The 26,396-nt window shown below is 55.0% G+C and overlaps 3 protein-coding genes across 4 annotated transcripts in view; all 3 read left to right on the top strand.

The window, feature by feature from the left end:
* The window catches only part of MAP3K14 (mitogen-activated protein kinase kinase kinase 14), a 42,923-nt gene extending 32,069 nt beyond the window's left edge, over nt 1-10,854 (top strand). For both annotated transcript variants that reach the window (XM_036096652.2, XM_078065846.1), the window contains 10 exons: nt 2,573-2,702; nt 2,939-3,070; nt 3,546-3,650; nt 4,981-5,144; nt 5,635-5,785; nt 6,870-7,244; nt 7,344-7,450; nt 7,832-7,976; nt 8,828-8,928; nt 9,191-10,854. In XM_036096652.2, the coding sequence (XP_035952545.1) occupies nt 2,573-2,702; nt 2,939-3,070; nt 3,546-3,650; nt 4,981-5,144; nt 5,635-5,785; nt 6,870-7,244; nt 7,344-7,450; nt 7,832-7,976; nt 8,828-8,928; nt 9,191-9,355 (1,575 nt within the window). In that variant the 3' untranslated portion in view covers nt 9,356-10,854. The remainder of the gene's footprint in view (nt 1-2,572; nt 2,703-2,938; nt 3,071-3,545; nt 3,651-4,980; nt 5,145-5,634; nt 5,786-6,869; nt 7,245-7,343; nt 7,451-7,831; nt 7,977-8,827; nt 8,929-9,190) is intronic.
* Nucleotides 10,855-18,648: 7,794 nt separating this feature from the next.
* SPATA32 (spermatogenesis associated 32) lies at nt 18,649-22,653 on the top strand. The gene is made up of 2 exons (XM_078065847.1): nt 18,649-20,781; nt 21,395-22,653. The coding sequence occupies exons 1-2, from the start codon at nt 19,757-19,759 to the stop codon at nt 21,477-21,479; spliced, it is 1,110 nt and encodes a 369-aa protein (XP_077921973.1). The 5' UTR covers nt 18,649-19,756; the 3' UTR covers nt 21,480-22,653.
* Nucleotides 22,654-22,699: 46 nt separating this feature from the next.
* LOC118538595 (EF-hand calcium-binding domain-containing protein 3) lies at nt 22,700-26,392 on the top strand. The gene is made up of 9 exons (XM_078066381.1): nt 22,700-22,707; nt 23,400-23,618; nt 23,738-23,784; nt 24,543-24,686; nt 25,053-25,124; nt 25,208-25,328; nt 25,516-25,694; nt 25,808-25,966; nt 26,265-26,392. Exons 1-9 carry the CDS (start codon nt 22,700-22,702, stop codon nt 26,390-26,392), a joined length of 1,077 nt encoding a protein of 358 aa, XP_077922507.1.
* The last annotated feature ends 4 nt before the right edge of the window (nt 26,393-26,396 follow it).

Below are 26,396 nucleotides of genomic sequence, written 5' to 3'. Positions count from 1 at the left end.
AAAAACGGTCCGGATATAAAAGCTCAGACTCCTGGAAAGGCCTTCAGTGAGGCAGGGTAGCTGGCAGTTCTCGAGTCAGGCTTCCCCAACCAAAATCCCAGCTCTGATACTGCCAGTGACCTTGGGTAAGTTACTTGCCCATACTTCAGCTTCCTGGGCCTGCAGGATGAGGACAATGCGAATGCGGCCCCACAGGCCGCTGTAAGATGCAAATACCGATGCTTACAAAGCGCTTAGAACCGTGCGGGCGGTTCTGTGTTGTGTTAAGCAAGCAGTAAATACTAGTTTTGAGGTTTTTTTTTAATTTATTTTAGAGAGTGTGCGCACGCACGCATGCACATGTGGGGGGGTGGGCAGGAGGAGAGGGCGAAAGAATCCCAAGCAGACTTCCCACTGAGCACGGAGCTCGGGGCTCGATGCCACGACCCTGATGAGGACGCTGAAGTTCAGGGAGGAGCGGTGGGCCAGCTGCTGCCCTGGGCAGGAAGGCCATGTGCGTTCTCCCCACCCAGCTCCTTCGGGACTGCTCTTTCTGCTTGCTCTCCCTGGGGCTGGCACAGACTTCTAATGCACCTTGTGTTTTGAAGCGTCCCCTCTCACCCCCGTGTGTCTGGGTGAGAATTTTTTTTAATTATTTTTTAAGATTTCCATTTTTAAGTAATCTCTATACCCAATGTAGGGCTCGAATTTACAACCCTGAGATTAAGAGTCACACGCTCTACCCACTGGGCCAGGCTGGCGCCCCTGGGTGAGAATGTTTTTAACATTGTTTTAGGGATTTCTTCATAGTTAAAGCAGAGGTTCTCAAATGTTCTTCGCAGCCCTCAGTGTCAGTAATTTTTCATGGCACCCCAGGCCCAAAACAAGTACCTAAAAGTTCCGTTTACTGAGTAATTAGGTCACACAATAGTGTTTAGCCTAACAACGTAGTGATCATTTGAATAACAATGCGCATAAGTGGAAAGAACATTTTTCTTCTGTTCTTAACCATAATCACTAATGGGATGTATGCCTTGTTGGGCACTGCACAATTCTCCAATTTTGAAATCCAACTGGACACCTTCACCTTCCTTTCCTGCTCCACATTATCCCCCCTAAAATACTTCTGTCACAGCCGCTTCCAGAAACCTAGCTCCGTAAGGATCTGTGGAAAGACTGGAGCACGAGCTAATGCTGAAACCGAACTCTCTGGAGCTGGTAGCTTGCGTGATGTCCCACAGATAGCCATCACCACTGCTTCCCTCCAGCGCCCACACGTGCAGCGCCCAGCTGAGTCCCCTGGGGCACCCCAGAGTGCTTCGGCTGCAGCTCAGCTCAGGAGCCAGAGAGTTAAAGACATTGGCTAATCCAAGTCCTGTCGGCGAATTCCTTCCAGCTCAGGTTCAGAGCTGGAAACACTGACAAAGAGTCAAAGTTTATGCGAGTTGATTAACCAAACCAAATAGTCTGTAACCAGAAGACATTTTCCACTGATAGGCAAAAGTCCAAAAGCCCAAAAGCCCCACATCGGCAGGGCTCCTGCCAAGTCAGCGTGTCTCCGAGCAAAGCGCTGCCAGGTCCTGACTGAGTTCTTCCAGGCTGGTTGGGTTGCCACTGGCGCCCCCTGGTGGTACCTCTCAAGGCTAACACGAGAACCAGCTGCAGCCAGGAAGGAGGACACGTCTCTGTTAGGAATTCTAAGTGTTTAATAAGCTGCTCTTATTTGAGCTGGAGGAAGTGGGCACCTAACATTTCCCAAGCACCCACAAGTTGCCAGGCCTGGTGCTGATTATCATCCCTCCAAGTCCTGTCACCACCATTTGCATATGGAAGCAGAGCTTAGGGGAAGCGATCTACCTTTGGAAATGGCCAAGCCAGAGTCTTGGTCTAGGATGTTTGTATCCCAGGCCTATTTCTTCCCGCCATGCTATGCTGGTCCCTACACAAAGGAGTGTGTGGTCCCTCCGGGAGGGGCCTTGGCCAAGCCACTCCCCCTGAGAAGCCTCTCTTAGGCCCAGATCCTGGGGAAACAGCTGCAAACAGAATAAACAAGCATTGCTCCGTCTACATGGACATTTTCGTCCTCAGGGGAAAAGACAAATAATTCCGAGTTGAGAAAAGTGCTGAGAAGGGTGCTGACAGAGCCAGGATCTTAGCTGCATCGGCTCTGGCTGCCGATAAGATGGAAACCCAGCCTCTGGGGAATAGATGTGGATGTTGATAAACAAAAGGTCCCACGTCCTAGAAATGGCCCAGCCATTTGGGCCGGGGGGAGAAAAAGTGTGTTTGGCAGATTTGAGGGTGGGCAGCATGCCAGGGGCCTGGATAAGGGTAATAGTTCTGTGTGATTCTGTGTTTCCACACACATCGGCAGTACAGAACTTTAACCATGTACTAGAAGTTGAACATGACCTCCCCCCCCAGGGTACACAGTTTAGTCTCTGAGGGTCCAGTAGGCCCATCACGGCCCTGCCTGGCCTCAGAATGGACATGGGGAGCATCAGCAGTCTCCGTGCAGGGAGCATCGAGGGTCCTGCCAGGATGCCAGGGAAGCAGCCTGGGCCCTCACCCTGACTCACGTGGGCCCTGCCAGGTGCGCATCGAAGTGTTTCGGGCAGAAGAGTTGATGGCATGTGCGGGATTGACCTCACCCAGGATCGTCCCTTTGTATGGAGCTGTGAAGGAGGGTCCTTGGGTCAACATCTTCATGGAACTGCTGGAAGGTAAGGAGTCAGGCGCCACTCTTTCCCCCTCACGGATCACAGCCAAGACTTGGGGTTTTCCCCGAGTCTTGCCCAGGTTGACCTTGGTCCCCAGTTACTCCATTTTAACCTCTCGACCCTGTGACGCTGGCAGGAAAGGCCTACTTTCCAGCCACCTACCCTTTGAAGGCCTTTGGCCTTGGGCTGCCTGCAGGCCTGGAAATGCCCCATGTAAAGACTGGCCATTGGTCTCCTAGGTGGCTCACTGGGCCAGCTCATAAAGCAGAAGGGCTGTCTGCCGGAGGACCGGGCCCTTTACTACCTAGGCCAGGCTCTGGAAGGACTGGAATACCTCCACACCCGAAGGATTCTGCACGGAGATATCAAAGGTGAGGCTCACGCCCCAACCGCCCTGGTCCCCAGTGGGCTCCTTCCTTACCTCATCCTGCCTGATTTCCTCCCAGATCCTTCTGGGCCTGCCTGGCCATCCCCCGTGGCAGGGCCTGAGTCAGGCTGACCAGGCTGTGCTGGTGGGAAGGGGGGGTGTGTTCCCCAAGCCCCCAGCATGACACCATGGTTGCCAGTGAGCAGTGCTGCCCGCACAGCGTCTACACACCGGCGACCACTGGGGGAGGGTGGGAGCAGCAGAGCTGAGTGGCAACGTCCCAGGAGGAAACTCTGTCCCTGTGCCTCCGAGATCGGCCTGCTGCCTGCCTCTAGCCTGAACCGATGAGGCTCTCGCCTTCCTCATGACTAATGAAACCCACGGAGGGTCAGCCAGAAACTGCCTCACTGGAGGCCCAGACTGGGCTGGGGCCTGAAGTGACTCACCTGTTCCTCTTCTTCTCTGGGGTGGCCCGGCAGCTGACAATGTGCTCCTGTCCAGCGATGGGAGCCGTGCGGCCCTCTGTGACTTCGGCCATGCTGTGTGCCTTCAACCCGATGGCCTGGGCAAGTCATTGGTCACGGGTAAGCCCCGCCCCGCACTGCCCTCCCCAGGACGATCATCCTGGCAGCCTTGACTCAGCATTAGCCCCGTGTCTTCTCCCGGCCTTTCCGTAACAGCAGTCCAAGACGTGAGCACTTTTTGTCCACCATTATATTTCAGCCCTTCAACAACTCTAGAAAGCTTCTCTTACGCTTAAACACAGGAACAAGGATCAGATGCTCACGTTTCTGAGATTCTTGCTACACAGAAGGGGAACAGAAAGGCTGGCTGCCTTGTCCCGGGTCTTCTGCCGCGGAGCTCCCACGGCTCCAACCCTCTTGTGCAGCCTTTTCTGGGTAGCTGTGCTCCCAGCCTGTGGCCTCAGCCCTCCCAGGCCTCTGAGCACAGTTTCTGGAAGCACAACAGGAGGGCTGACCGAGGGGCCTAGGCTCTGTAGCTGGAGAAATGTTTGTTTTTAACTTAACAGTTTTCTGATTATTAAAATAGTCCACATCCATTGTAAAATATTTGGCAACTACAGAGTTACGTGGTATAGAAGAAGAGGGGAAAAGGACCCTCCCCGCTTCTCTTGCCCAGAGAGACAATCATGAACGTTTTAAGTAATTCCTTCCACGTTGTCTTTTCTTTGTTTTTTTTTTAACCCTGTACGTAGTTAAGGCGGATATAACCCAATTTTGTGCCCTGCTTTTTTCATTTATAGCATTAAGCATAAAATTATTTCTTCTTGACCAAAAGAAAAACAGTCTTTTAGAAGTGATTCTGTTACTAAAGACTGTGTTGGTAATTCTGAAGATGTAAACTGAAGACGGACACCTGCCCGTCCCTTTAAAATAACTATTGGGTTTTTTTCTTATTACAAGAATAATTTCTAAAATCTTTTGCAGAAAGTAGAACTGAGCAAAAATAAAAAATACAAATCACCAGGGTAGAGGGGGTGGGACTCTTCACATCTGGTATCGATCCTTCTAGTCTTCTATGCATTGAAGTTTGTTTTTTTTCTTCACTCACTAAAATTTCAGAAACATCAAACCATTAATTAGTCTCCTACAACCTACTTTTCAATGTTCAGGCCCCTCCCCATTTTTAAAAAGTATTCTAAGGATTGGGTCCAAAGGACCGAGCCCCTATTTTGGGTGATACATTCTTTATACCAGTTCCCAGCAGAGCCCCTGATTTAGCTCGTCCCCAGCAAGTTTGATCTGGAAGCTTCCTCTCTATTTGAGGTACTTTAACAGAGACAAATTCCAGGTATTTCAGGAATTGACTGGGGGCTGGGGGTGGGGGTTATTGCCAAGGCTCTTGCCCGTCAGAGTTCACAGTTGGCTTTCCGGTCTCATGCCCCCTTCTCAGGGGACTACATCCCCGGCACAGAGACCCACATGGCCCCAGAGGTGGTGATGGGCAAGCCCTGTGATGCCAAGGTGGACGTCTGGAGCAGCTGTTGCATGATGCTCCACATGCTCAACGGCTGCCACCCTTGGACCCAGTACTTCAGGGGGCCGCTCTGCCTCAAGGTCAGTGACAGCGCCTGGGATGGCTAGGAGGGGGAGCCAGCAGGGCCTCGGGGCCCAGGCTGCAGGCTTGAACTGACCCCCATTTTGGCTGCTTTTCGGTGGCAGATGGGAACAGGAAGAGGCCTCATCATAAATGTGGGATCATGACTAAAATACTTGCCACCCAAATCTACAGGCCCCAGGGGAGATCCTAAGGGAGGGATCTCCTTGAGCTCACAGCAGGTCAGGGCTCTCTTCCACTCATACCCTGGGCCACCTCCGCCTGCCTCCTGACAGGTTGAGCCTGGAGGTCCTGGGCACACCTTGCCACCTTGGCCGGTGTCTACCTGGCCCCTTTCTTCCCTTTCCTTGGAAAAGTCCTATCCCTCTCCAGTGTTTGTGGCCGACCCCAGCACGGCAGGGCAGGGGAAAGTGGGGAAGAGAAGAACAGAAAGCTGGGTGCTGGGGAATGAGGGGGGACAGGCCACACGTGTCACCTTCTGACCCACAGATCGCCAGCGAGCCTCCACCTGTGAGGGAGATCCCACCCTCCTGTGCCCCGCTCACTGCCCAGGCCATCCAGGAGGGGCTGAGGAAAGAGCCTGGCCACCGTGCGTCTGCGGTAGAACTGGGGGGAAAGGTCAGCCTGGCGCTGCAGCACGGTAAGAGCCCCCCACGGGCCGCAGGGGCGGGAGAGGCGACAGCGTGGTGCAGTGGTCAAGGGCAAGGTACTCGACCTCTCAGAGCCTTGGTGTCCCCATCTAGAGCATGGCGATGAAACCCACCGTGGGCTTTGTACTGTGCCTCGAAGCTCAGTCGATGGGGGACAGGGACTACAACATTAAAGGGGGGCTCAAGGGGAGCCTGGGTGGCTCCGTCCTTAAGCGTCTGCCTTTGGCTCAGGTCATGATTCCAGGTCCTGGGATCGAGCCCCACTTCAGGCTCCCTGCTCAGTGGGAAGCCTGCTTCTCCCTCTCCCACTCCCCCTGCTTGTGATCCCTCTCTCGCTGTGTCTCTCTGTCAAATAAATAAATAAAATCGGGCGCCTGGGTGGCTCAGATGGTTAAGCGTCTGCCTTTGGCTCAGGTCATGATCCCAGGGTCCTGGGATCGAGTCCCGCATCGGGCTCTCTGCTCCTTGGGAGCCTGCTTCTCCCTCTGCATCTCTCTCTCTCTGTTTCTCATGAATAAATAAATAAAATCTTTAAAATAAATAAATAAATAAATAAATAAAATCGAAAATAAATAAAGGGGGGCTCAAGCTCATTAGTAATCAGCGAATGTGACATGCCCCCCCCAAACACAGATGAACTGACCCCACACTCCAGAGCAATGGCACCCTCGGGAAGCACTGACTGGGGGGGGGGGGGTAAGAGAGATGGCGGCGGGAGGTCAAGGAGGCCAGTTTACAGGGGAACTCGAAGTTGCTATGACCTCAGGGCTGTTTTTAAATCTTCTCTTTACTAGCGACAGAATCTTTCCCTGGAGCCATTTCTGTCATTTTTAAATTTGCGATTGTTACCTAGAAGGAAGATGGAATAAAGATATACCGTCATGTTCCCATTGTAGAGGGCCATCTTCTGGAAGAGGCCTCCTCCAAGACCACCCGGCACCCTCCTAAATTGTGTCCCTTAGTGGGACAAGAGTCCTCCCTCACTGCTCCCAGCCCTCTGCTCAGCAAGGACCACGCGGCCTGGCCCAGAGGCTGGGGCCTGTTCCCCCTCACCGAGCGTGCTCTGTTTTGTAGTGGGCGGTCTGCGGAGCCCCTGGAGGGGAGAGTACAAAGAGCCGAGACAGCCGCCACCACACCCGGCCCAGGCACCGGCCAGCCAGGGCCACTCTCACCAGACCCTGCCTGTCCAGCCGAGGGAGCTCTCTCCTGGGGCCCCAGGGCCCCAGCCAGCTGCGGACACAACAGGCGGGGCCCCTCAGCTCCAACCTCCACTACCCCCAGAGCCCCCAGAGCGGAACAAGTCTCCGAGCCTGAACTGGGGCAAAGAGGAGTGTGGGCCATGGGAGCCATTGCCTCTGTCCTCCCTGGACGCGGCCCCTGCCAAGAGCCCCGGCTCGGCCGAGCGGAAGGCAACCGTCCCCGAGCAGGAGCTGCAGCAGCTGGAAATAGGTACGGGCAGCCCCGGCCGGGGCTCCGGGGGCCCTGGGCACCGGCACGCGGCCCGGCCGCTCCCCCTCTTTCACGGCCATCCTCTGCCTCTCTCTGCAGAACTGTTTCTGAACAGCCTGTCCCAGCCCTTCTCGCTGGAGGAGCAGGAGCAGATTCTCTCCTGCCTCAGCATCGACAGCCTCTCTCTGTCGGACGACAGTGAGAAGGTAAGCTGATGAGCGGGCTGTGTGCACGTGGTGGTAAAGGCGGGCTGATGGGAGTCACCCCTTCCTTTCGGAAGGGCTCCCCACCAGGGCGGGGGGTGGTAGCTTCTCAGGAGGAGGCAATCCGTCTTCAGCACACCTGGGAATTGGGGAAGGGCTTGGCTACTAGGGATAGTGGGAAGAAGATGTGGGCTTGGGGCCCCCTAGAAATATTCCTCACCTCAGCCCCCTGCTTAGCCCCAAAAGTGCCCAGGAGGGCCACACTCCAGCCCAGGACGGGAGCAGTTCCTCACACCAGGCGAGGGCCCTGTGCCCCAAATCCAGCCAAGGCCAGAGATGGCCCCCTGAGCCCAGGGGCCTGAGTCGCACCCACTCTCATTTCAGAACCCGTCAAAGGCGTCTCAGAGCTCGCGGGACACCCTGAGTTCCGGCGTGCATTCGTGGGGCAGCCAGGCAGAGGCTCACAGCTCCAGCTGGGACGTGGTGCTGGCCCGGGGCCGGCCCGCCGACACGCCGAGCTATTTCCACGGTATGGCCCAGCACTCGCCTGCTCAGCGGCCCCCATGGAACCTGATCCGCCTGGAACTGGGGAGCCTGAGGCAGTCTAGGTCCCCCTTCCCCTGGTGGGGGGCCGGGGTGGGGGGGGAGGCACCTGGTGCCCAGACTGGAGCTACCTGGCCCTTAAGTCGGTTCAGAGCGAAGGCCCTGATTGCCCAAGAGCCCTCCCTGGTGGGGCGGTGAAGGACCATTGCCCCTCGTGGGCTGCTGATGGAGTTCCAGAAGGCCCCTCGCTTGGGGCACAGAGCAGTCTCTCCTGGCCTGGAGTCAAGAAATAATGTCTTCGGAAGGGAAAAGGAGGAACAAGATAAGAACTCAGCAGCAAGTTTGCTGGGATCCTCCTCTGGGATTTCAAGTCCTAAGATGAGATGTTTTCCAACGTGGCTGCATAGATTGCATTGTGATTTTGATAGAATGAGGGTTTCATCGGCTCACTGTTCCCTGGCTCTTCCCAGCGCCAGTGTGACACATGGCCTCAAGCGCCCATGGCCTGGCCGGCGGCCGCTCCAACTCAAACAACATGACAGCCTGAGTTGTCCACAAGCTAATTTAAGAGTCTCCGTTTCCACTTCCGTTCTGCTTTGTGTGCAAGTTGGAATACTAGTTCCCCAAAAGAGCCAACCTTAGCTTTTTGCGTCGTGTAAGCTGAATTCTAGGGGTTTACAGAAAATTACCGGGAAGAGCCAGCAGGTGTTTGCCATTAGGGCCACTCCAGCCTAAGCGTCATGTCAGCATCCTCACGGCTGTCCTGCGTCCCTCTGCATGGGGCTCCTTAGGGAGCCAGCGGCCACGCCACTGACGGTCACCTCGCCTGCCTTCTAGGTGTGAAAATCCAGATACAGTCTCTCAATGGCGAACACCTGCACATCCGGGAGTTTCACCGGGTCAAGGTGGGGGACATCGCAACTGGCATCAGCAGCCAGGTAAGGGGGCAGGTATGCACTTACTTAGAGGCAGAGTCCTAGAAGCCAGTGTACCTGGCCCAGCCCTCCAGGAGGAAGGCTTCTCCTTCCTCAGGACCAACCCTTGGGCCAGGTGAGACTCTCCGAGTCCTCCAGGACTCAAGGCAAGAGTAGGCCTTCAGGACTGCCTGCTAGGCTGGAGGGAGACCTCAGCTTGGCACTTCTAGGCAGCCTCTGAGCCCCGTGCCACAGTCTCAGGCCCGCTGGTTTGCTCTGCCCCCAGATCCCGGCCGCGGCCTTCAGCTTGGTGACCAAGGATGGGCAGCCCGTGCGCTATGACATGGAGGTGCCGGACTCGGGCATCGACCTGCAGTGCACCCTGGCCCCTGACGGCAGCTTTGCCTGGAGCTGGAGGGTCAAGCATGGCCAGCTGGAGAACAGGCCCTGAGCCAGCCTTCCACCGCTGACTCCACTCTGCCAGAGGCGGCCTGCCTTCTCAGGGCTCAGCCTGCTCCCGGGGGTCTGCCACCCCCTGGCTCAGCGGTGCGACTAGGGGCAGGCAGAATGCCTCCCAGGACGTCCCGTGTCCCGCCTGACCCCGCCGGGAGAGCACCCTGTGCCCACATGAGGAGGAGGAGGAGGAGGCAGGCAGGAGGCCTCTTCCCGTCCATGGGGAACAAACGAAAAGGGTCTTCTCTGCCCTGGTCCCCGCGAGCTGGCCTGACCTGTTTGGATCAGTGGGCCCTTGCTGGCCGGCGGGAGCGTAGCTTCCGGCCTGGGTCAGGGAGGGTGGGCGAGTCCCTCGGCCTCTGAGCAGGTGGACGGGTGTCGAGTGTCTGAGGACCCACACCCAGGTCCAGTACAGGAGCGGGGCAGCAGCTGTGCCCGCCCTCGGGTGAACGGGGAGCCCTCTGACCCCCTTGCGCGGCCATCGAAGCCCCTTTTCGATCTAGGAACTTTCCTGACAGAGTCAGGGAGGGAGCCGCGCGTGACGCTGGGAAGTCTCCCTGGGAGTCCAGGGCACACCGTCAGGGCGTAGCAACACGGGCCCGGAGCTGGACTCAGCTTCCGCCAAGGACCACAGGTGTCTAAGGGAAATGGTTCTCAGTCCCCAAGCACGTGTCCCTTTGCTGCTGGCCACCAGTCTTCCCCAGAGCAGCAGGCCCCGAGCCGCGGCTGCAGACCCAGAACGGCCCATGACTGCCTGGCCGTCAGCCCCCTCGTCTGTGGAAGGGAAGGGTGGCGGGAGCCGGCCCGACCGGAGCAGTCTGCGGCCGGGCTGTGATCCGGGTGCAAGAAAGCAGCGGGTGCAGGCGCTCCTGTCTCCCCCGGCCGCGACTTTGGGCGTCGGGCACACCAGCTCCCTGAGACACAGCCCAGGCCTCACGCTCACACTGGCCCTGCCCTGCCCCTCGCCTCGGGGCACTGCCAACCGCACTTTGCACTCTGATGACCTCAAAGCACTTTCATGGCTGCCCTCCAGGAGGGCAGGTCAGTGGTTCTGCGTGCGCATAAGCAGGCCAGGAGATGGGGTGTGAAGGCATTCAAGTCTTGACCTGTCTCCACGCGCGTGACCCCTCAAACCTCCGCATTTCTTTAAGATGAGCCCCTCCCACCATACCCCATTGCCCCTTCTTCTTCAGTGGGGGGGCTGATCAGGGCCCATGTAGCATTAATCAACTGTGAATCCTTGTGTGGGGGCCTGCTAGCCTCCTCTCCTGGAGGTGAGGGGTGTCCCCCTGAGAGTCCTCCTCGGGAGAAGCTCATCCCGGTGTCTTGCCAAGGTGCCCTCTGTCCAGCTGTCCACATCGAGCCATTCTGCTCCCCAGGGAGAGACACACACACACACACCCCCCCCCGGCCCCCAGCACGTGAAGAGCTGCAGCCTTGTACTGCAGAGTTCGGGTGGTACTCTTTGTAAGCAATAAAGTGTGGGGTGATGACAAATGTGTTAGGCCATGGCTGTCCCCACTCTCGCCTGCCTGCTTACAGAACCTCAGTTCCTAACAGCTGCCTCCCTTTGCCTTCTTGGTGGGGTTTTCTCACAGCTGCCATTGATTTTGGGCAAGGACTGTTTCCACCCCTTGAGTGAGGTCACTTTTCCCACCAGCCCTCCCAGTGGGCGCTTCCAGTCCTACTTTTGGCCTATCAATTCAGACCAGTTAAGCAAGATGCCCCACCCAGTGGCCATAGGGAAGTCCCTGGCCAAACACTGCAGGCTGAGGAGGAGAGGTCAATACGCCCCAGGCAGTGGCCTGACGTGGAGAGGTGGGGGCGCACCAGGAGCCCCGAACAAAGACTGCCCCACCCTCTCCTGTCCCTGAGGCCTGGCTTCCAGGGAACAGAACTGGGAGCAGGACTGAGTGAGCAGAGATGACTTTGCAGGAGTGGGTTCCTGGGCCTTTCCAGGACAGGGACCCACCTGAGAATGGATGCCACGGACACACAAGGGGCGGGGACCTTGTCCCATCTGGCTCCACACCCCCTGAAGCCTTGCTCAAGTAGCTATCTGTGTGTGCACGGGCACACATGCAGACTTTGGGGTACAGGCCGCAGGTTCAGCAGCTTCCTGGAGGGGTCCTGCACCCCAGAAAGGGGCAGGTGCAAAGGCCATCCAAGCTTACCGGAGGTGGCTCCCTCTGGGCCTGCGGGGAAGAGTGCTCAGGGTGGCGCAGTCTCCGGAGGACACCCCCCGACGGCCGCCCGCCCTCTGCCCGAGAATCCTGAGCGTTTTTCCGCCTCCGTCCGTGGGGTCCGGGCAGGGACGTCACAGAGGCGGCGACATCACCGGCGCAGGCGCCCCCAGCGTCTCCAGCGCCCCCCACAGCTCCCAGCCAAAGAGCGCACTGGAGGCGGAGGGGCAGCAGCGACCAGCCCGCTCCCCGCCTCCCCGACAGAGCCTCGGTCAGCATGGGGGTGACAGGTGGGAGCGGGCTGGCGCGCGGCGGGGCGGGGCGCCGAGGGATGGGCGGGGCCGGGCGGGGCGGGGAAATCAGCCCGGGGCCCCTCCCCCTGCTCCCGAAGCCCGGGGCGCCTGGAAGGAGGGTCGACCCCAGCCGACCGTCGCCTCGCCCCGAGACTACCGCGCCCAGCCTGGGCCCTGCGCGGTGCACAAGCTTGTGCGCACAGGCCCGAATGCACACCTTGGAGTAAAGGCTGCAGATTCAGCCGACTCTTGGAGGGGTTCTGGGCACACGGAAGGAACAGCGGCCTTGTGCTCAGGAAACGACTCATGAATTGTCCCAAACTGCTAATAACCCCAAAATCCCGTTCAGTTATTCCTGGTTGATGATTGGAGCCTTTGCAGAGAGAAGCGGTCGGCTTCCACAAATACTTCCTGAGCGCCTCCTTTGTCCTTTGCACTCTGCTCTGTAGCGATGGGCAAAGCTGTTCGCCCCTTAGGTTTCCACTGAAATAGGGGCTTTCTTCTCGGGATCTTCTCTCCCAGGAGGACATGGGCCAGCATTAAAAATATGCCAAGAACCAACAACCAGAGAACAGCTTTTCCCTTCCCCAAATTCGTGGAGTAACAAACTGATGCAGATACCTTAAATCACTCCTGTGACCTTTGTTGTACCCCCTTCAACACTTACTCTTGTGCTAGGCCCTGAGTCTGATGAGTTAACAAAAAATTAAAATGTGGATAGGACAGCTAAGTGTGTCACAGAGAAGATGACACTGGAGAGGTGGGTTAGCCTGTCAGGGATGAGTAGGATTTTGCCAGAAGAAAGACTTCCTGGGTATCTGAAATAGCAGGTGCAAAGGGACTGAGGCACAAAAGGGCCTGCTATGCTCTGGGGGAGCTTGGGCTTGGAGCAAGGAGGGAGCTAGATACCAGGAGATGCAACAAGAGGGCAGAGGGCAGACCTTGCTTGGAGCAAGGAGGGAGCTAGATACCAGGAGATGCAACAAGAGGGCAGAAGCCACTCTACAGTCTGGATGTGACCAGAGGCAGGTGTGATGCAGCAAGCTCACTCTGGGGTCATTATGTAGCCCAAGTTGGAGGCAATTTGGTTGTAGTGGTCCAGCTAGATGCCTAAAGAGATTTCAGACAACACAGTGGTTAGCATCTTGGGGTTCGGAGCCAGTCAGTCCTGGGTTCCAGTCGTGGCACTTCTCTTAACGGATGTGTGACCTGTGCAGTTTCCTCATCTGTGAGAGCAGAGTCGTGACCACTTGGGCATAGGGTGGTGAAAAGGATGTAATGGGAAGCACTCAGCATGGAGTGCCGGCAGGTGATCAGTCCTAGGTTTGTACTGATTTTGGTGTTGGGAGATGAGAAGTAGTGGGGGTGGAGAAAGGGACCTGCACAAGGTCAACATCAGAGGTAGGGAGGTCAGAAGCTGGGGAACTGAGAAGGGTCACAAGTAACCCAGGTTTCTAATTTGGGTGATAGAATGAAGGTTTATCAGGGAGGGGGAGATTACCAGGGCAGAGGGGGTGATCAAGACATGAGTGATTAGGAAGGAAGATGGATCAGACATGCAAACTCTGTTGGCTACACTAGAGTCTAGACATGGAGGGTGTGAACTTGAGGTGAAAAATGGAGGACAAGCCGCGTGGTTTGGCGGGGTGTTCATTTCTTTGCACAGACTTTTGCTGAGCATCCACCTTGTAGACTCTCTGTGCAGGGGATCAGAGATTCAAAGTGGGAAGCCCACACAGTCTGCCCACCTCGAATTAAGGGTCAGCAAGAGTCCTGTGCTTAGAGGTCTGCAGGGGTTGGGCTGGGGCAACTGGAGGAGATGCCACAGGGTAGAATCCTGAAGGTCTCCAGGAAGAAGTAAGCACTGAGCATCATCACAATAGAAAACAAGGACATTTCAGAGATAGGAGACATTTAAGGCTCTGACAAGGGAGAGATCCCCTTAGGGATAAATGTGTGATCAGTGACTGGAGTTTGAGTCTAGAGCTCAGGAGAAGTGGGAATAAGAAATAGAGATTGGAGGATCTTCTATGGTCCCAGCCACAGGCTTGGAAACCCCAAGAGGGCAGAAACTGTGTGTTCATCACTGTGTCCCCTAGAACAATGCCTGGCCCTCAGCCAGGGGTTCAACATTTAATTTTATCAAAGAAATATATGCATATGATTAAATAGCTCTGAAGAGCTTATTCAGTGATGAAAAGCCTCTCCTACAGCACACCCCCAGTCTCACTCCTCAGAGCAGCCACACTGTTCCATTAGAACTATTTTTCTGCCTAATTACCTTCTTATCTTTCTGCAAGCCCACGGACTCTTTCTTGGTTTATCAGTTTTAGACATTATCACCTTCCTGCTCTAATGGATCCACCCTCCCCCATCCTCCCAACACCATTTTTAGATCTGCTGATGCCTTTGTAAGTTTAATATACTTATGTCTTTATTTTTCATCACTTTAGATAATATCTTTCGATACCACACATAGTAAGATGAAGTTTTTAGTGCCCCTACTCTTCCCTTCAGCTTTCTTCCCTCCCTCCCACCTCCCAACAATGCTAACTTGTATTTTTATTTTTTAAATATCAAGGTTGGTAACATTTACATTGTCCTATAGCCACAAATATATTTTCCAATTTTTATTTATATGTTGATTCTGAAAGTTGAAAACTGGACTTACATTATTGTGACTCATAACTACTGTTCACTGCAGAACCAAGAAATGTACCACAGTTACCTTTTCTTTCTCATACAGCTTTTTGTTTTTCCCGGAGTTTCTAGTTGCCTTTTCCTTATATTCTTTGGTTTTATCATAGTCTTAGTTTTCATCAACCTCTGCATCTAATCAACTATTCTATCAGATTTTCTTTATTTCAGAAATCTACTGCCCAGAACCCTTCATCTTCTTGCCTCTATACAGTTAAAATCCTGGGACTTAGCTGCTTTCCTGAGGTGGACCACTATTTCCTTCCTGGCTCTCTTGTTTTACACCTTTATTTTGTTTTAGCACATCCTCAAATAACTTCCTTAAAAAAAGAGGAAGTAAATTTCCTGAGTCCTTCCATGTCTGAAATGATAGTTTGGCTGGATATAAACCTACAGGTTAAAAAACGTTTTCCTCAGAATTTTAAAGGCAGCCATTGTTGCTAACACTGCTGCCAATATAATCAATTCCCCTCCCCTTGTAGGTGACTGTTTTTTCCACTTTAGAAGCATTTAAGAATTCTTTGTTCCTGGTGCAATGAACTTTTACAGCAAGGATATTTTGACATCTGTAGTGCAGGGCTTTCGGTGAACACTTTTAAGCCAATGACATCATCATTCAGCTCATGAAAATTTTTCTCGTTCCTTTTCCGTGTTCTCTATTCTTTCTAGATCCCCTTTCTATAGCCCAGAACTGGACTGCCTCTTGATCATTTTCTCTCACATTGTCTTGATATTTTGGTTCTGCTTTCTGGGAAGATTTTTGTTTTATTTTCCAAGCCTTTTTGCCAAAAGTTCTTTTTTTTCTTAATTTTTTAAAGAGCATCCTGTTCTTGCTTTTTGGATGCAATATATAGTTGAATATCTACATCTCGGAATCTCAAGATTTTAGAGTATTTTTAAAGCTCCTTTCTGTTTCCCAAATAACCTCTGGTATTCTAGAGTCATCTTTTCTCTTGGTCTGTAAACTGCAGGTGGGTAGTTTCCTCAAATGTCTAGTCATGCTAAGCTATTCATGTTTAAGAGTGAAATCATAAAAAGCTGACTGGGAATCTGTGACTGCAGGACTGATTCCCTGGCAGATGTCACTTTAGGATGATCAGGCAGGAAACATATCTCTGTCTGGTTCAAGAAGATCAACAAAATTGACAAATCTCTAGCCAAACTGAACAGGACAAAAAGAAAGAAGACAAAAATTACCAATATGAGAAATGGAAGAGGTGGCATCACTACAGAATCTACAGATATGAAAAGAATAATAAAGAATATTATGAACACCTTATGCCAATAAATTTGCCAACTTAGATAAAATGGACAAGGAAACTCCAGGCCCAGGTTCACACGCTTCACCTGTGAATTCTGCCAAACATAAGGAAGAAATTATACTAATTTTATGCAAACTCAGAAAACTGAAGAGAGAATACTTCCCAACTCATTCTATGAGGCCAACATTATTCTAATATCAAAACCTGACAAAGACAATGTAAGAAAATTATACACCAATACACTTTATGAACCTCATGTAAGATTTCTTTCAAAAAGTTAGCAAATCAAATTCAACAATGTATAAAATGATAATACATTATGACCAGATGAGATTTATCTCAGGGATGTAAGATTGATTTTAACGTTCAAAAATTAATTATTTCACCATAAACAGAATATAAGAGAATTGTTAACAGAATAATATATAACATTGTTCATGTTATACATAACATATAATATATCAACAGAATATAAAAAAAAAACAGGGGCACCTGGCTGGCTCAGTCAGAAGAGCATATGACTCTTGATCTCAGGGTCATGAGTTCTAGCCCCACGTTGGGTGTAGAGATTACTAAAAAATAAAAGAATATAAAAGAAAAGCAATATAATCATCTCAACCAATGCAGAAAAAGCATCAGACAAAATCTAACATCTCTTCCTAACTAAAAACTAAGTGAACTAAGGGGCACCTGGGTGGCTCAGTTGGTTAAGTGTCTGACTCGATTTCAGCTCAGGTTATGATCTCAGGGTTGTGGGATCGAGCACCATGTTGGGCTCCACATTGAGCATGGAGTCTGCTTAGAATTCTCTCCCTCCTTCTGTCCCTCCCCCGCCTTGTGCACATACATGTGCTCTCTCTCTAAAAAAATAATCTGTAAAAACTGAGTGAACTAGGAAAGTAACTTTCCTCAACGTGATAAAGGTCATCTATGAGGAAAAACTACAGCTAACATCATACTTAATGGTGAAATACTGAATGCTTCCTCCCTAAGGTCAGGAACAAAGCAAGGATGTCTACTCTCAATTCTATTCAGCATTGTATTGAACATTGTTCTCAGTAAAGCAGAAAAAGGAAATAAGAGACATCCAGTTTGGAAAGGAAGAAGTAAAACTGTCTTGAGTCACACACATACTTTTTTTAAATAGTTTAAGTAATCTCTACACCCAACATGGGGCTTGAACCCCACGACCCCGAGATCAAGAGTCACGTGCTCTACCGACTGAGTCATCCAGGTGCCCCTAGTCACACCATCATTGTTTATGTAGAGAACCTTATGGAATCTACAAACAAAACAAAACAAAACAAAAAACTAGAATTGATAGGATTTTAGGATGGTTACAGGATATACATTTCTATACACTAGCAACCAGCAGTTGGAAATTGAAATTATTTCACATATTATAGAATGTCACCTGAATCCCTAATAGAACATTCCCAAGTTGGGCACAGAGGTCCCAAGTTGAGTCAACCTCAGACTTTTGCTTCCAATCCCCAGTGCCACTATGAGGTTCACACCATAACACTTTCTCTTCCTATCCACACCCTGTTGCTGTTCATGGAAGGGTTTAGGCTATGGGTGTTGATTAGATTGTCTAGGGAAATTTTGCAAAGCAAGCAAAGAAAGGCTCTGAGGCAAGAGGCCTGGATAAAAGCAGCACTGGGGGTAACTGGATTTGGAAATGAAGAGAGACATGAAGGAAGCCAACGGAACATGGCAGTCAAGTTGGTGGAAGATTCCAGAGACCACCAAGCTAGCTCTTGGGAGCCTGTCCATGGTGGTGCCCTCCTAGCCCGGCCATGTGGCTGATCCAAGATGCCCAGGCCCAAGAGGAACATGGATGTGCCCAAATCCCAGATGCAGAAACAGCCTCTACATCTCTAGAAAGAGGCCATGGCACACTCTGATCCTTTGGATATAATCCTGGGAGCGATTCTTAGCCAGAGCCAAGGCCATCATTTCCTGCCACACTCTAGGTTCAGGGGGATCTGGCTTTCCCACTGCCATGATGGCTCCACCATCAATCCCCATCTACGACCCTGGGGAACAGAGAATGGGACAGCCTGGTGCCCCTACCGCCCAGAGGATGAAAAAGAAGCTTCTTCAGTAAAAGATACAAGCTTCCAGGGAGGTGACTGGGGCGGGAAAACCTTCCCCAAGGCGTTGCTCAGTCCCTTCTGCAGAAGGTGATGGGAACTCTGCTGTCAGCATCCCCGCAGATCAAATGCCTGGGTGGGTGACCCAGGACGTGAGGGAGTGAGAAGCCTGGAGGAGAGGAGGTGCTTCAGGGCAGGAGGGGCCAGGATTAGGGTGAGTGCCAGATCTGAAGCCTGGCCAGAGAAGAGTGGAGAAAGGGGGCAGAGGAGCAGGAATGGAAGGTTCTCTAGGGGTCCCGACACAGTTACAGACCCCTGGGTAGGATAGCATGCAGGACAGGGGAGTTAAGGGTTTTTCTTTAGTCAAACCTGCATTCAGTTCCTGATGTTGGCAACCATCAGCTGAGGGACCTTGGGCAAATGAACCTTTTCTCATTTTTTGTGTTGAATCAATGAGATAAAGCACAGAAAGCACCCAACATGATGCCTGGCCTAGTAGCACTCAGTAAATTGCAGTGAAGCCTGTTAGCATCCATCCCCGTGGAGGATGGTGGTGGATTGGGGAGAGCCAAAGGAAAGGCAAATTCGAGCATGGAGGGGAGCAGATATGGAGCGCAGAGCTGGTGACACTGGAGAGAGGAGGGAGCCGAGGGGCAGGACGGGAGAGGGGAGGGTGAATGAGCTGAGATGCAGGACAGGGAGGGAGGGAGGGGGTAGCTGGAGCAGCACCACCTGCCGGGGCTCCAGAACCCCCCAGGGATGTCCCCATCTGCAGCTCCCCTGCCCTCACCTCCTTCTCCCTGCCAGGTGCCAATGGATTTCCCTGCTGTGGCAAGGAGTCAGTGGACATTGTGGAGACACAGTGAGAGCCAGTTCCCCATCCTCCAGGACCACCAACCCTTACCCCCTGCCACCACTGCCAAGTTCTCATACACCCCCCCAACCCGGGATCTCCCTCCATCTTGCTTCTTTCCAAAATCTCCCCAAGGGCAGTGTTGTGGGGGGGGGGGAGGAGTCCTACCACCCGCCTTCTACTTCTGCCTCCAGCCCCTGACATTAGTGAAGGACTGAGGGGTGGCGGGGTACACTCAGAGACATGAATGGGAACTGAGCCCTTCTAGCTGCCTTGCTCTGGCACAGAGCGACCCGAGGTGGGGGTGGGGGGCAGATGCCTGAGGAAGGACAGGGAGTCGCAGTGGCTGAGCACTGAGGGTAAGGGCCCAGATGGCAGCAAAGTGCCAACAAGAACTGACGGGACCCTCCACACACACCCCTGCCTTTCAGATCTGCCAAGCTGGGGTTGGGCAGGTCAGGAGGAGGGATTTTGCCCTGGGCTTCTCCCTCTGTGGGGAGCCAACTTCCTGGCACTGGTTCTCCAAGTGAGCTGCATTGGCTCATTGATTAGAATGAAGAATCCTGGGCCTTACCTCCAACTAACTGGATCCCTCTTTGGGGTAGGGGGCAACTTGGCAAGCTCTCCAGGCACCTCCTAAACTCACTAAAGATTGAAAATGCTGCTCCAGAATTCTTGGTGGATGCAGGGACAGCAAGGGGAGTGGATGAGCCAGGGGCGTCTTGCCGGCCCCTGTACAAGGGAGGGAATCTTGAGGGCCCCAGAGACCTCCATTCCCCCTGAAAGCCACCCCACCCACTCCCTGGAGGCCTTTCATCCATTCTGTCCCCTTTTGTCATAGGAGTGGCCTAAGCCAACACCAGCTGGTACCAGAGGAAGATGAGATCGAGGTAACAGTGGGCAGGGGCACCTCTTCGGGGGAGGTGGTAGGTAAGGGGCAGGATTCCTTAAGGCCTGTCTTCCTTAAATCCTTGACAATACTGGGAGCCTGCACCCGGCCAGTGCTGGTGTGCTCATGCACACCCATGCTCACCCCCGCCTCACACTGCCTCCCTGCCCCCAGCAGGTCTCTGCCAAGAGGCAAGGGGAGGGGACAAAGGCAGGAGAGTGGGATGGAGAATTGGCTCCAGAAGGACCTCAGGGGCCAGGGGCCTCCTCGGCGTCAGTTGAAACTTTCCAGCTGAAGAAAGAATTGCTAGAACTGGAGCCCCCACACAAAGTGGACCTGGTCCTGGAGCCAGAACTGGAGCTGGAGATGGAGTCCAAGCCCAAGGACCCTGAGCAACCGGAGTCTAGGACAGAGTCCTTCCAGCCCCCCACGCAGCAGGACGTCAGCCAGTGGAGTGTGAGGTCAAATTCTAGCTACTTGAGTTCGGTAGAGGAGGACCAGGCGTCCACCAACCATCGCTCTATCTGCGTGCAGACCTCTAAGCACCTCTTCTGGGCAGACAAACACATCCAGGCCTCAGAGCACAGCCTGGAGCGGGGGATCAACATGCAGAGTGGCAAGAACACAGGTAAGACCACTAGCTGTCAGGACCAGCAGTCTGACCCCAAGGACACCATGTGCTCCAAGAAGCAGCTCCAGAACCCCAGTGCCCAGCCAGCTCCGCCCACCACCAACTCCCAGCAGCCCCCAAACCCCCACCCGTCCTCCTCCAGTCTCTCACCAGGCATCGGCCTGGCAGATCTGGTCAACTTTGCCTCTTCCTTGGCCGTGGCCTCCTCCAGCAAGATGGACTTGCCCAACTTGGAGCATATGATCAAAGCTCCACCTCAGAAGGTCGAGGCACCTTCTACAGATCCCGATATCCAGCTGGCCATGGACCAGCCAGAGAAGGAAAAGCTCATTAAGGACTTGCTAGAGAAACCACTTAAAGCCGAGGAGTCACAGAAAGCTTGGAAGCAGGAAGACAAGAACTTCTTCCACCCTTACCTCGGCCTCAGCAAGCCGGGGATCAAGAGGGCCAGCTTTGAAGGAGAAGTGAAGCTTCTCCAGCAACAGGCCAGGTCCCCTCCACCTAAAGGAGTCGTGGAAGGGTAAGTGAGGCTGGCCCACAGCTTCCCAAAGAGGGGGTGTGCTTAGGATGTGTGGGTGGGCCCACTCCTCACACGGTAGGGGTGGGGAAATGGAATGAGGGGCTGGGTAGGGGATGGGGTGGGCTGTGATGTCTCAACCTCAGTGACCTCATAAAGGCTGCTGGAAACAAGGTTCCGGTGGACTGAGGCACAGTACCAAGGCCAGGGCTGGAGGAGGCCTGGGGACCATGGAGGGTGAGCACTTCTGGGCCCCGGCAAGGACCTGGGTTCGACATGGGAAGGGCCATTCTAGCATTAGGACACTCGGTCACCCAGAGGGCAGATGGCCTCACCCTCATGGGAAAAGCTTAGCCTCGCATCTGCCCCGCTGAGAATTTCATGGCCCTGGGCCCAGGACGCTTCCATGGAGCCGAATGTGAGGGAACAGGGTGCTCCAGCACCCCTTGCTTCCTGATGACGAATGGACACAACAGAAGGCCAGCTGCCCATCAGCGTGCAGCAGGACGAGGCCCTCTTTCCCCCCCGGGGCCCTCCCCGCAGAGGCCTCTGGGCTCACCCCTCTCCCCGACCCTGCCACGGGGGCCCAAGTGACACTCTCTCTTTTGCGTTGCAGCTCGGTGCCGAGAACCGGGAAAGGGAGTCCATTATTGCTGAAAATCCATTTTAAGGTGTCGTCCCCCACTTCCCCAGAGAAATGACTAGACAAAACCAGTAAAGCCTCCAGTGCTGGCCCCCGGCTCAGACTTTTTGTGCAAACGCTCCCGGACTAGCGAGCTCACCTGGCTGTGGAGTCCCGGTCTTGATTTTTTAGGGACGCCAGCCCCATGGTTTTTTTCTTTCAAGACTTTATTTAAATTCTAGTTAGTTAACACATCGTGTAGTACTCGTTTCCACCCACCCCCATTTTTGAGCTGCCCCCGCCTGGCCCAGAGGGCTCTGCCAGCCCTATTTGGCCCCTCCTCACTCCCCAGGGGTCCTTCCACTTCGCTCCCACCTTCCAGACCTCTCAGCCAGCGGCAGAGACTCATGAGCCGTCTCGGGGAGGCCTTGGTGCCCTCTCTGAGGCTTCGGGTGTCTTAGGTCATGAAGTGGGGCTTCCTCTTGGCCTGAAGCCAGGGACATGTTGGGATCTTCTTAGGAGAGGACCTCCTGGGGTGGGCTGGCCAGGTGAGGAGGCAAGGCTGAAAGGAATTCTTCCTGCTTCTGTCCACAGCGAGGGCCTGGCATGGGGAAGGGACGGTGTCCGGGGGCTCAAAGGAGGGGAAGAAAGATGCCAAAGGATTGCCCCTCCAGGGGCCACAGCCTTGAGCTGGAAGTATCTCAGAATGTAGGCGCAAGTGTGTAATGGTGTACTTTGCTGAGCAACCCAGACTCACACGCGCGCACACACACCACTCGCTGACTCGTACATCACACAGGCACGCGCGGACATCCACCCACAGTGCCACGTGGGCTGTGTGCACAAGCACACATCGACACACAGGCCTGCGAGCCAAACACATGCACTAAACACGCACACAAATGCACAAGCCTCCCCACGACGTTGGGCAATGCGGGAAAGCTCTGGAAGAGGAGAGCTCACTGCACAGGAGGGAAGGGAGTTCAGAATGTGGGTAAGAACACGGGCGGGAAAAGGGAAGTCGGGGGGGAAAGGGAAGCGAGAGGCAGAGCCATCGCTTGGGCCCTGGCCAGCCTTTAGCCCCACCAGCACCAAGGCTCCCCATCAGGTGGAAGCCCAGCCTTGCGGATCCTCAGGAGCCTGCCCTGCCTCGAGAGGGGGCCGAGGAGGGAAGTGCCCAGGGCCTAGGAGGGTGGGATTAGGAAGGGGTGAACACTTGGGAATGGGCCAGGGCCAGAGTCGGGGGGGGGGGCAGAGGGAAATGGAGGACAGGAGACTGGAAAGAGGAAGGAGGAGGAGATGCAGAGGTGAGTATCTGGGGAGGGGCTGGGGTGTCGGGATGCATCTTCCTGGAGTATTTTGTGCACTGTGGTTTGCAAGTTTGCATGGTTTGGAAGAGGAGGTCCTTCCCTCCCAGGGGACCTGGGGGAAGGTGGGGGTGGGCCACAGCCCCACCTTGGGCTGGACCCCTCCTTCCCATGCCCTGACTTCAGGACTCTAAGGCCTGCTTCTCCCTGGGCCTCTGCCAGCCTGTGTGAGCTTCTGGAGTGGAGTCGCAAATTCAGATACCTTAAGGGGAGCAGAAACTCAAAAGAGTAAAGCCGCAGGTCCCCCCCCCGCCCCCCGCAAACAGAAGCAGGCCTGTGGCGAGGGACAGAGTGCCCCCCTGCCAAAAGCTGCTAATGTCTACCCCAAAGCCAGCCTCAGAGCCCGTGACTCTGCCTTTCAGGCAGCCGAAGGCAGAAGACCAAGAGAGCCCCGTCGTCGGCACAGGGAACGTTCAGGTAACCAGGGCTAGTGAAGGGTCTGCTGGGACAAGCTACTGCCCGAAGAATCCCCTGGATGGGGGACCATAGGTGCAGGCTGGTGTGGGGGTCCTGGGAGAAGGTAGAGCTGAGCCTGCTCCCCCACAGGGCCTGGTCTCAGCCCCCCTCCCCCCGGAGAGTCTGAGCACTCGGGTGGACAGAGCCCCCAGCCCTGTCTTCTCCCTGCCTCCAAGGCCTCCACGGCAGCCTGGAAGACTGCCCGCACGGGACCCAGGAGAGCAGCGGCGCTGCGATGTGCAGAAGGGGAGTCCTCAGCAGCCCACTGCCCCGCTGCCCCAGAGGGAGCCAGCATCCGTCAAGGCCATCGGGGCTGAGCAGGGCTCCCGAAGGCCCAGGGAGTTCAAGCGCCTTGCAGCTGCCAGCTCAGTGCAGTCAGGCTCCGGGTCTCAGAGGTAAGGGCAGGGACCGGAGACCAGGCCAGAGGCGCGGGGTTTGGGGTAAGGCCTGCCTGGCCCTGGCATCTCTGTGCAGCAGGTGCAAAGTCCTTTCCACCCTCTTCCTCCTGAAACAGCTCTGCGGACGAGAATCTGCTGCCCCTGACAGCCCGGCTGCTGGCGGGTGAGGGCCCTGGGCTGGGAGCAGGGGAGGAGGAGAGGAACAGCACAGGGCCACCTCCCCAGAGACTGGGGTCATTGTGAGAAGTTGGTGATCGTATTGTAACTGTCCCCAATGGCAGTCTAACTGGCTAATCTTTACAGTTCCAGGGCTCACTGATGTGTGTGTGTGTGTGTGTGTGTGAGAGAGAGAGAGAGAGAGAGAGAGAGAGATGGATGGATGGATGGATGGACAGAACACATGAAAGATGAAAGAGGAAGGGAGGAAGGAAATTGGGAGAGAGGATGGGGAAAAATAATCTGAGTTCCCCACCCCCCCTGGAATCTGGGGCTGTTGGGTCTACATTTGAGGGTGCCAAAGCCACGGTACCCCTGGCGGGGGCCCCTCGAAGCAGCCATTTCCCTCACCCCCAGTAATCTTCAGGGCCTGCTCCCCGCCAGGTGCCAGCAGGGCTCCGGGAGCCTCAGAGCACTGCAGCTCCAGAGCCTGAGTCCAGAGCCCAGCACTGTCCAGTCTACTGGCGGTGGGACCTTGGACATTAAGTGTTGAATGTCTTTTCATACAAACATGTCCAAACATGAGACTTGAATGGGGACTTGACAAGTGCCAACACACAGTAGCCAGTGGTGTTCTTTCAATGTCATAATGCCCCAGCAGTGGGAGTGACCCAAGTCTTCAGGACCGTTCTGAGCTAGAGTGGGCGGATCTCCGGGCCCCTGGGTGTGGTTCACCTTGCAGCCTGCCTCCCTCCCTGTCCGCAGCCTTCCAGGAGATCTTCAAACTGTTCAGCTCCAGCCCGACAGGCACTGTGGACATGCGCAGCATGAAAGCCGCCCTGCGCAATGTGGGCATCCAGCTGAGCCCACAGGAGATGTGTGAGGCTCTGCAGCAGGCAGACTTGGATGGTGGGTGCTCCCATCCCTGGCCTCTTGTCCTCCCTCACTTCTAGCCCTGGACAATGTCTCCTTTGCCCACAGAATCCCCGGCCTGGTCCTATTTTAAAGTTCCCTCTTCCAGGAAGCCTGCTCTGATCAACACACCTATCCCGTAGCCCCTAAAAATTTTTGCTGTGTTAATCCTCATCCTGATTTGGGGATCCCCGAGGGCAAGGGCTATTTCTCCCCCATTCCACTGGGGTTGACATTTGGCTGGAGGTGAGACTGGATTCTCTAATGTCTGGAAGGAGATGCAAAGACACCCCTAAAGCATATGCAGGGTGGGCCTTCTGCAGGGGAGGCCCCCACAGCACCTCCTCCTCTCTCTCTTCCCAGGTGACGGAACTGTAAGCTTCAAAGACTTCCTGGGTGTCCTTACTGACAGCCACCGCCTGGCTCAGTGCCTGGGTGAGGGGCAAGGCTGGTGGGGTGGGAACGGCCAGGACTGGGGGAGGCTCCTCCTCACACTCCCCCATGATCTCTGCCCCCAGGCCAGGTGAGGAACAGCCGGTTCTGTGACCCCCAGGGCCTGCAAACCCTGTTCTTAGAGATGCTGTTCAAGTTGATGAGCCAAGGCTTCTTGCCCCGCAAGGTGGTGCAGGAAGTGATGAGGTAGGCCCATGTCCCCAGCTTCAGGACCCAGGATGGGGGAGCAGATGCTGCCCCGTGCAGGGATCCCCTGAGGGAGACGGGAGCCCTGAATTCTGGGGCAGTTTCCTGTGGCTTCCTGTCCTGTGAGATGGGAGAGGACTGGGGGAGGCGGTGTCTGATGAGGCTGCCCCCCACCTGTCCCCTCAAGCTACTACACCAAGAAGCAGCGGGCTCTGCGGCTGAACCCGGGCTGGAGGGGCCGCTCCCGCGGCCACAGTGCCACCGTGCGCACTCAGGTCGGCCTCACCTTCTTCTGCCAGGCCGCGCGCCTCAGCGGCCTCTCCGGCGCCGAGCTGGAGCGCTCGCTGCACAGACTGCACAAAGCGGGTGCGCCCCGGGCCAGGCGGGGACCCGCCGAGGGGGGACCCTCCCTCGGGACCTGCTGTCAGGACTAGCCTCTCCTTTTCCTCCCCCTCCCCGCGCCGCTTTCCCCGGGCCAGGTGCGCGCAGCCCCTACTCTCAGATACCTAACTTGGCCGGGCGGACACCCCCAGAAGACCGGATGCGGCCCCGAGCCCCGCGCCCCGACGTCCGACTTCCCAAGTCCTGCCACTCCAGCCGCCACAAGCTCGCGCCCACCCGGAGGTCTCTCAGCCCGGGTGAGAGCAGAGGGAGAAGGCGGGGCTGGGGCGGGGCCGGGGCGGGGCTGGGGCGGGGCAGGCGAAGAGTGGGAGCCGGACTCCAGGAAACCGGGAGGAGGCCGGCGAAGTAATCTGGGATCACGCAGGGGCTTGACCAAGACTAGGACGGAGCCTAAGAAAAAGGGGCAGGTACCCAGATAGGAGGCGGAAATGGGGCGGGGCGGGTAGAAAGGAGGACTGCGGTGGGGCTAATCCAGAGTCTCTAAACGGGAGCTGCCGGCTTGATCCTCCGCACGCCCCCTCTGCCCTCCCACAGAGTTCGTGGGCCAGCCACTAGACTATCTGCGCCCCGCGAAGATGACTCCCTCCCCCCCAACTCTAGTGCAGAAGCAGCCCTTCTCCCCTTCGCCAGCCTGTGTGCAGAAACCTGCTATGAAAAAGTAAAGCG

Source organism: Halichoerus grypus, chromosome 2, assembly GCF_964656455.1.
Source record: "Halichoerus grypus chromosome 2, mHalGry1.hap1.1, whole genome shotgun sequence".
In the NCBI taxonomy this organism is placed as follows: domain Eukaryota; kingdom Metazoa; phylum Chordata; class Mammalia; order Carnivora; family Phocidae; genus Halichoerus; species Halichoerus grypus.
The sequence above is the reverse complement of the archived record's forward strand: the minus strand, read 5'-3'. Positions and strand labels throughout refer to the sequence as shown.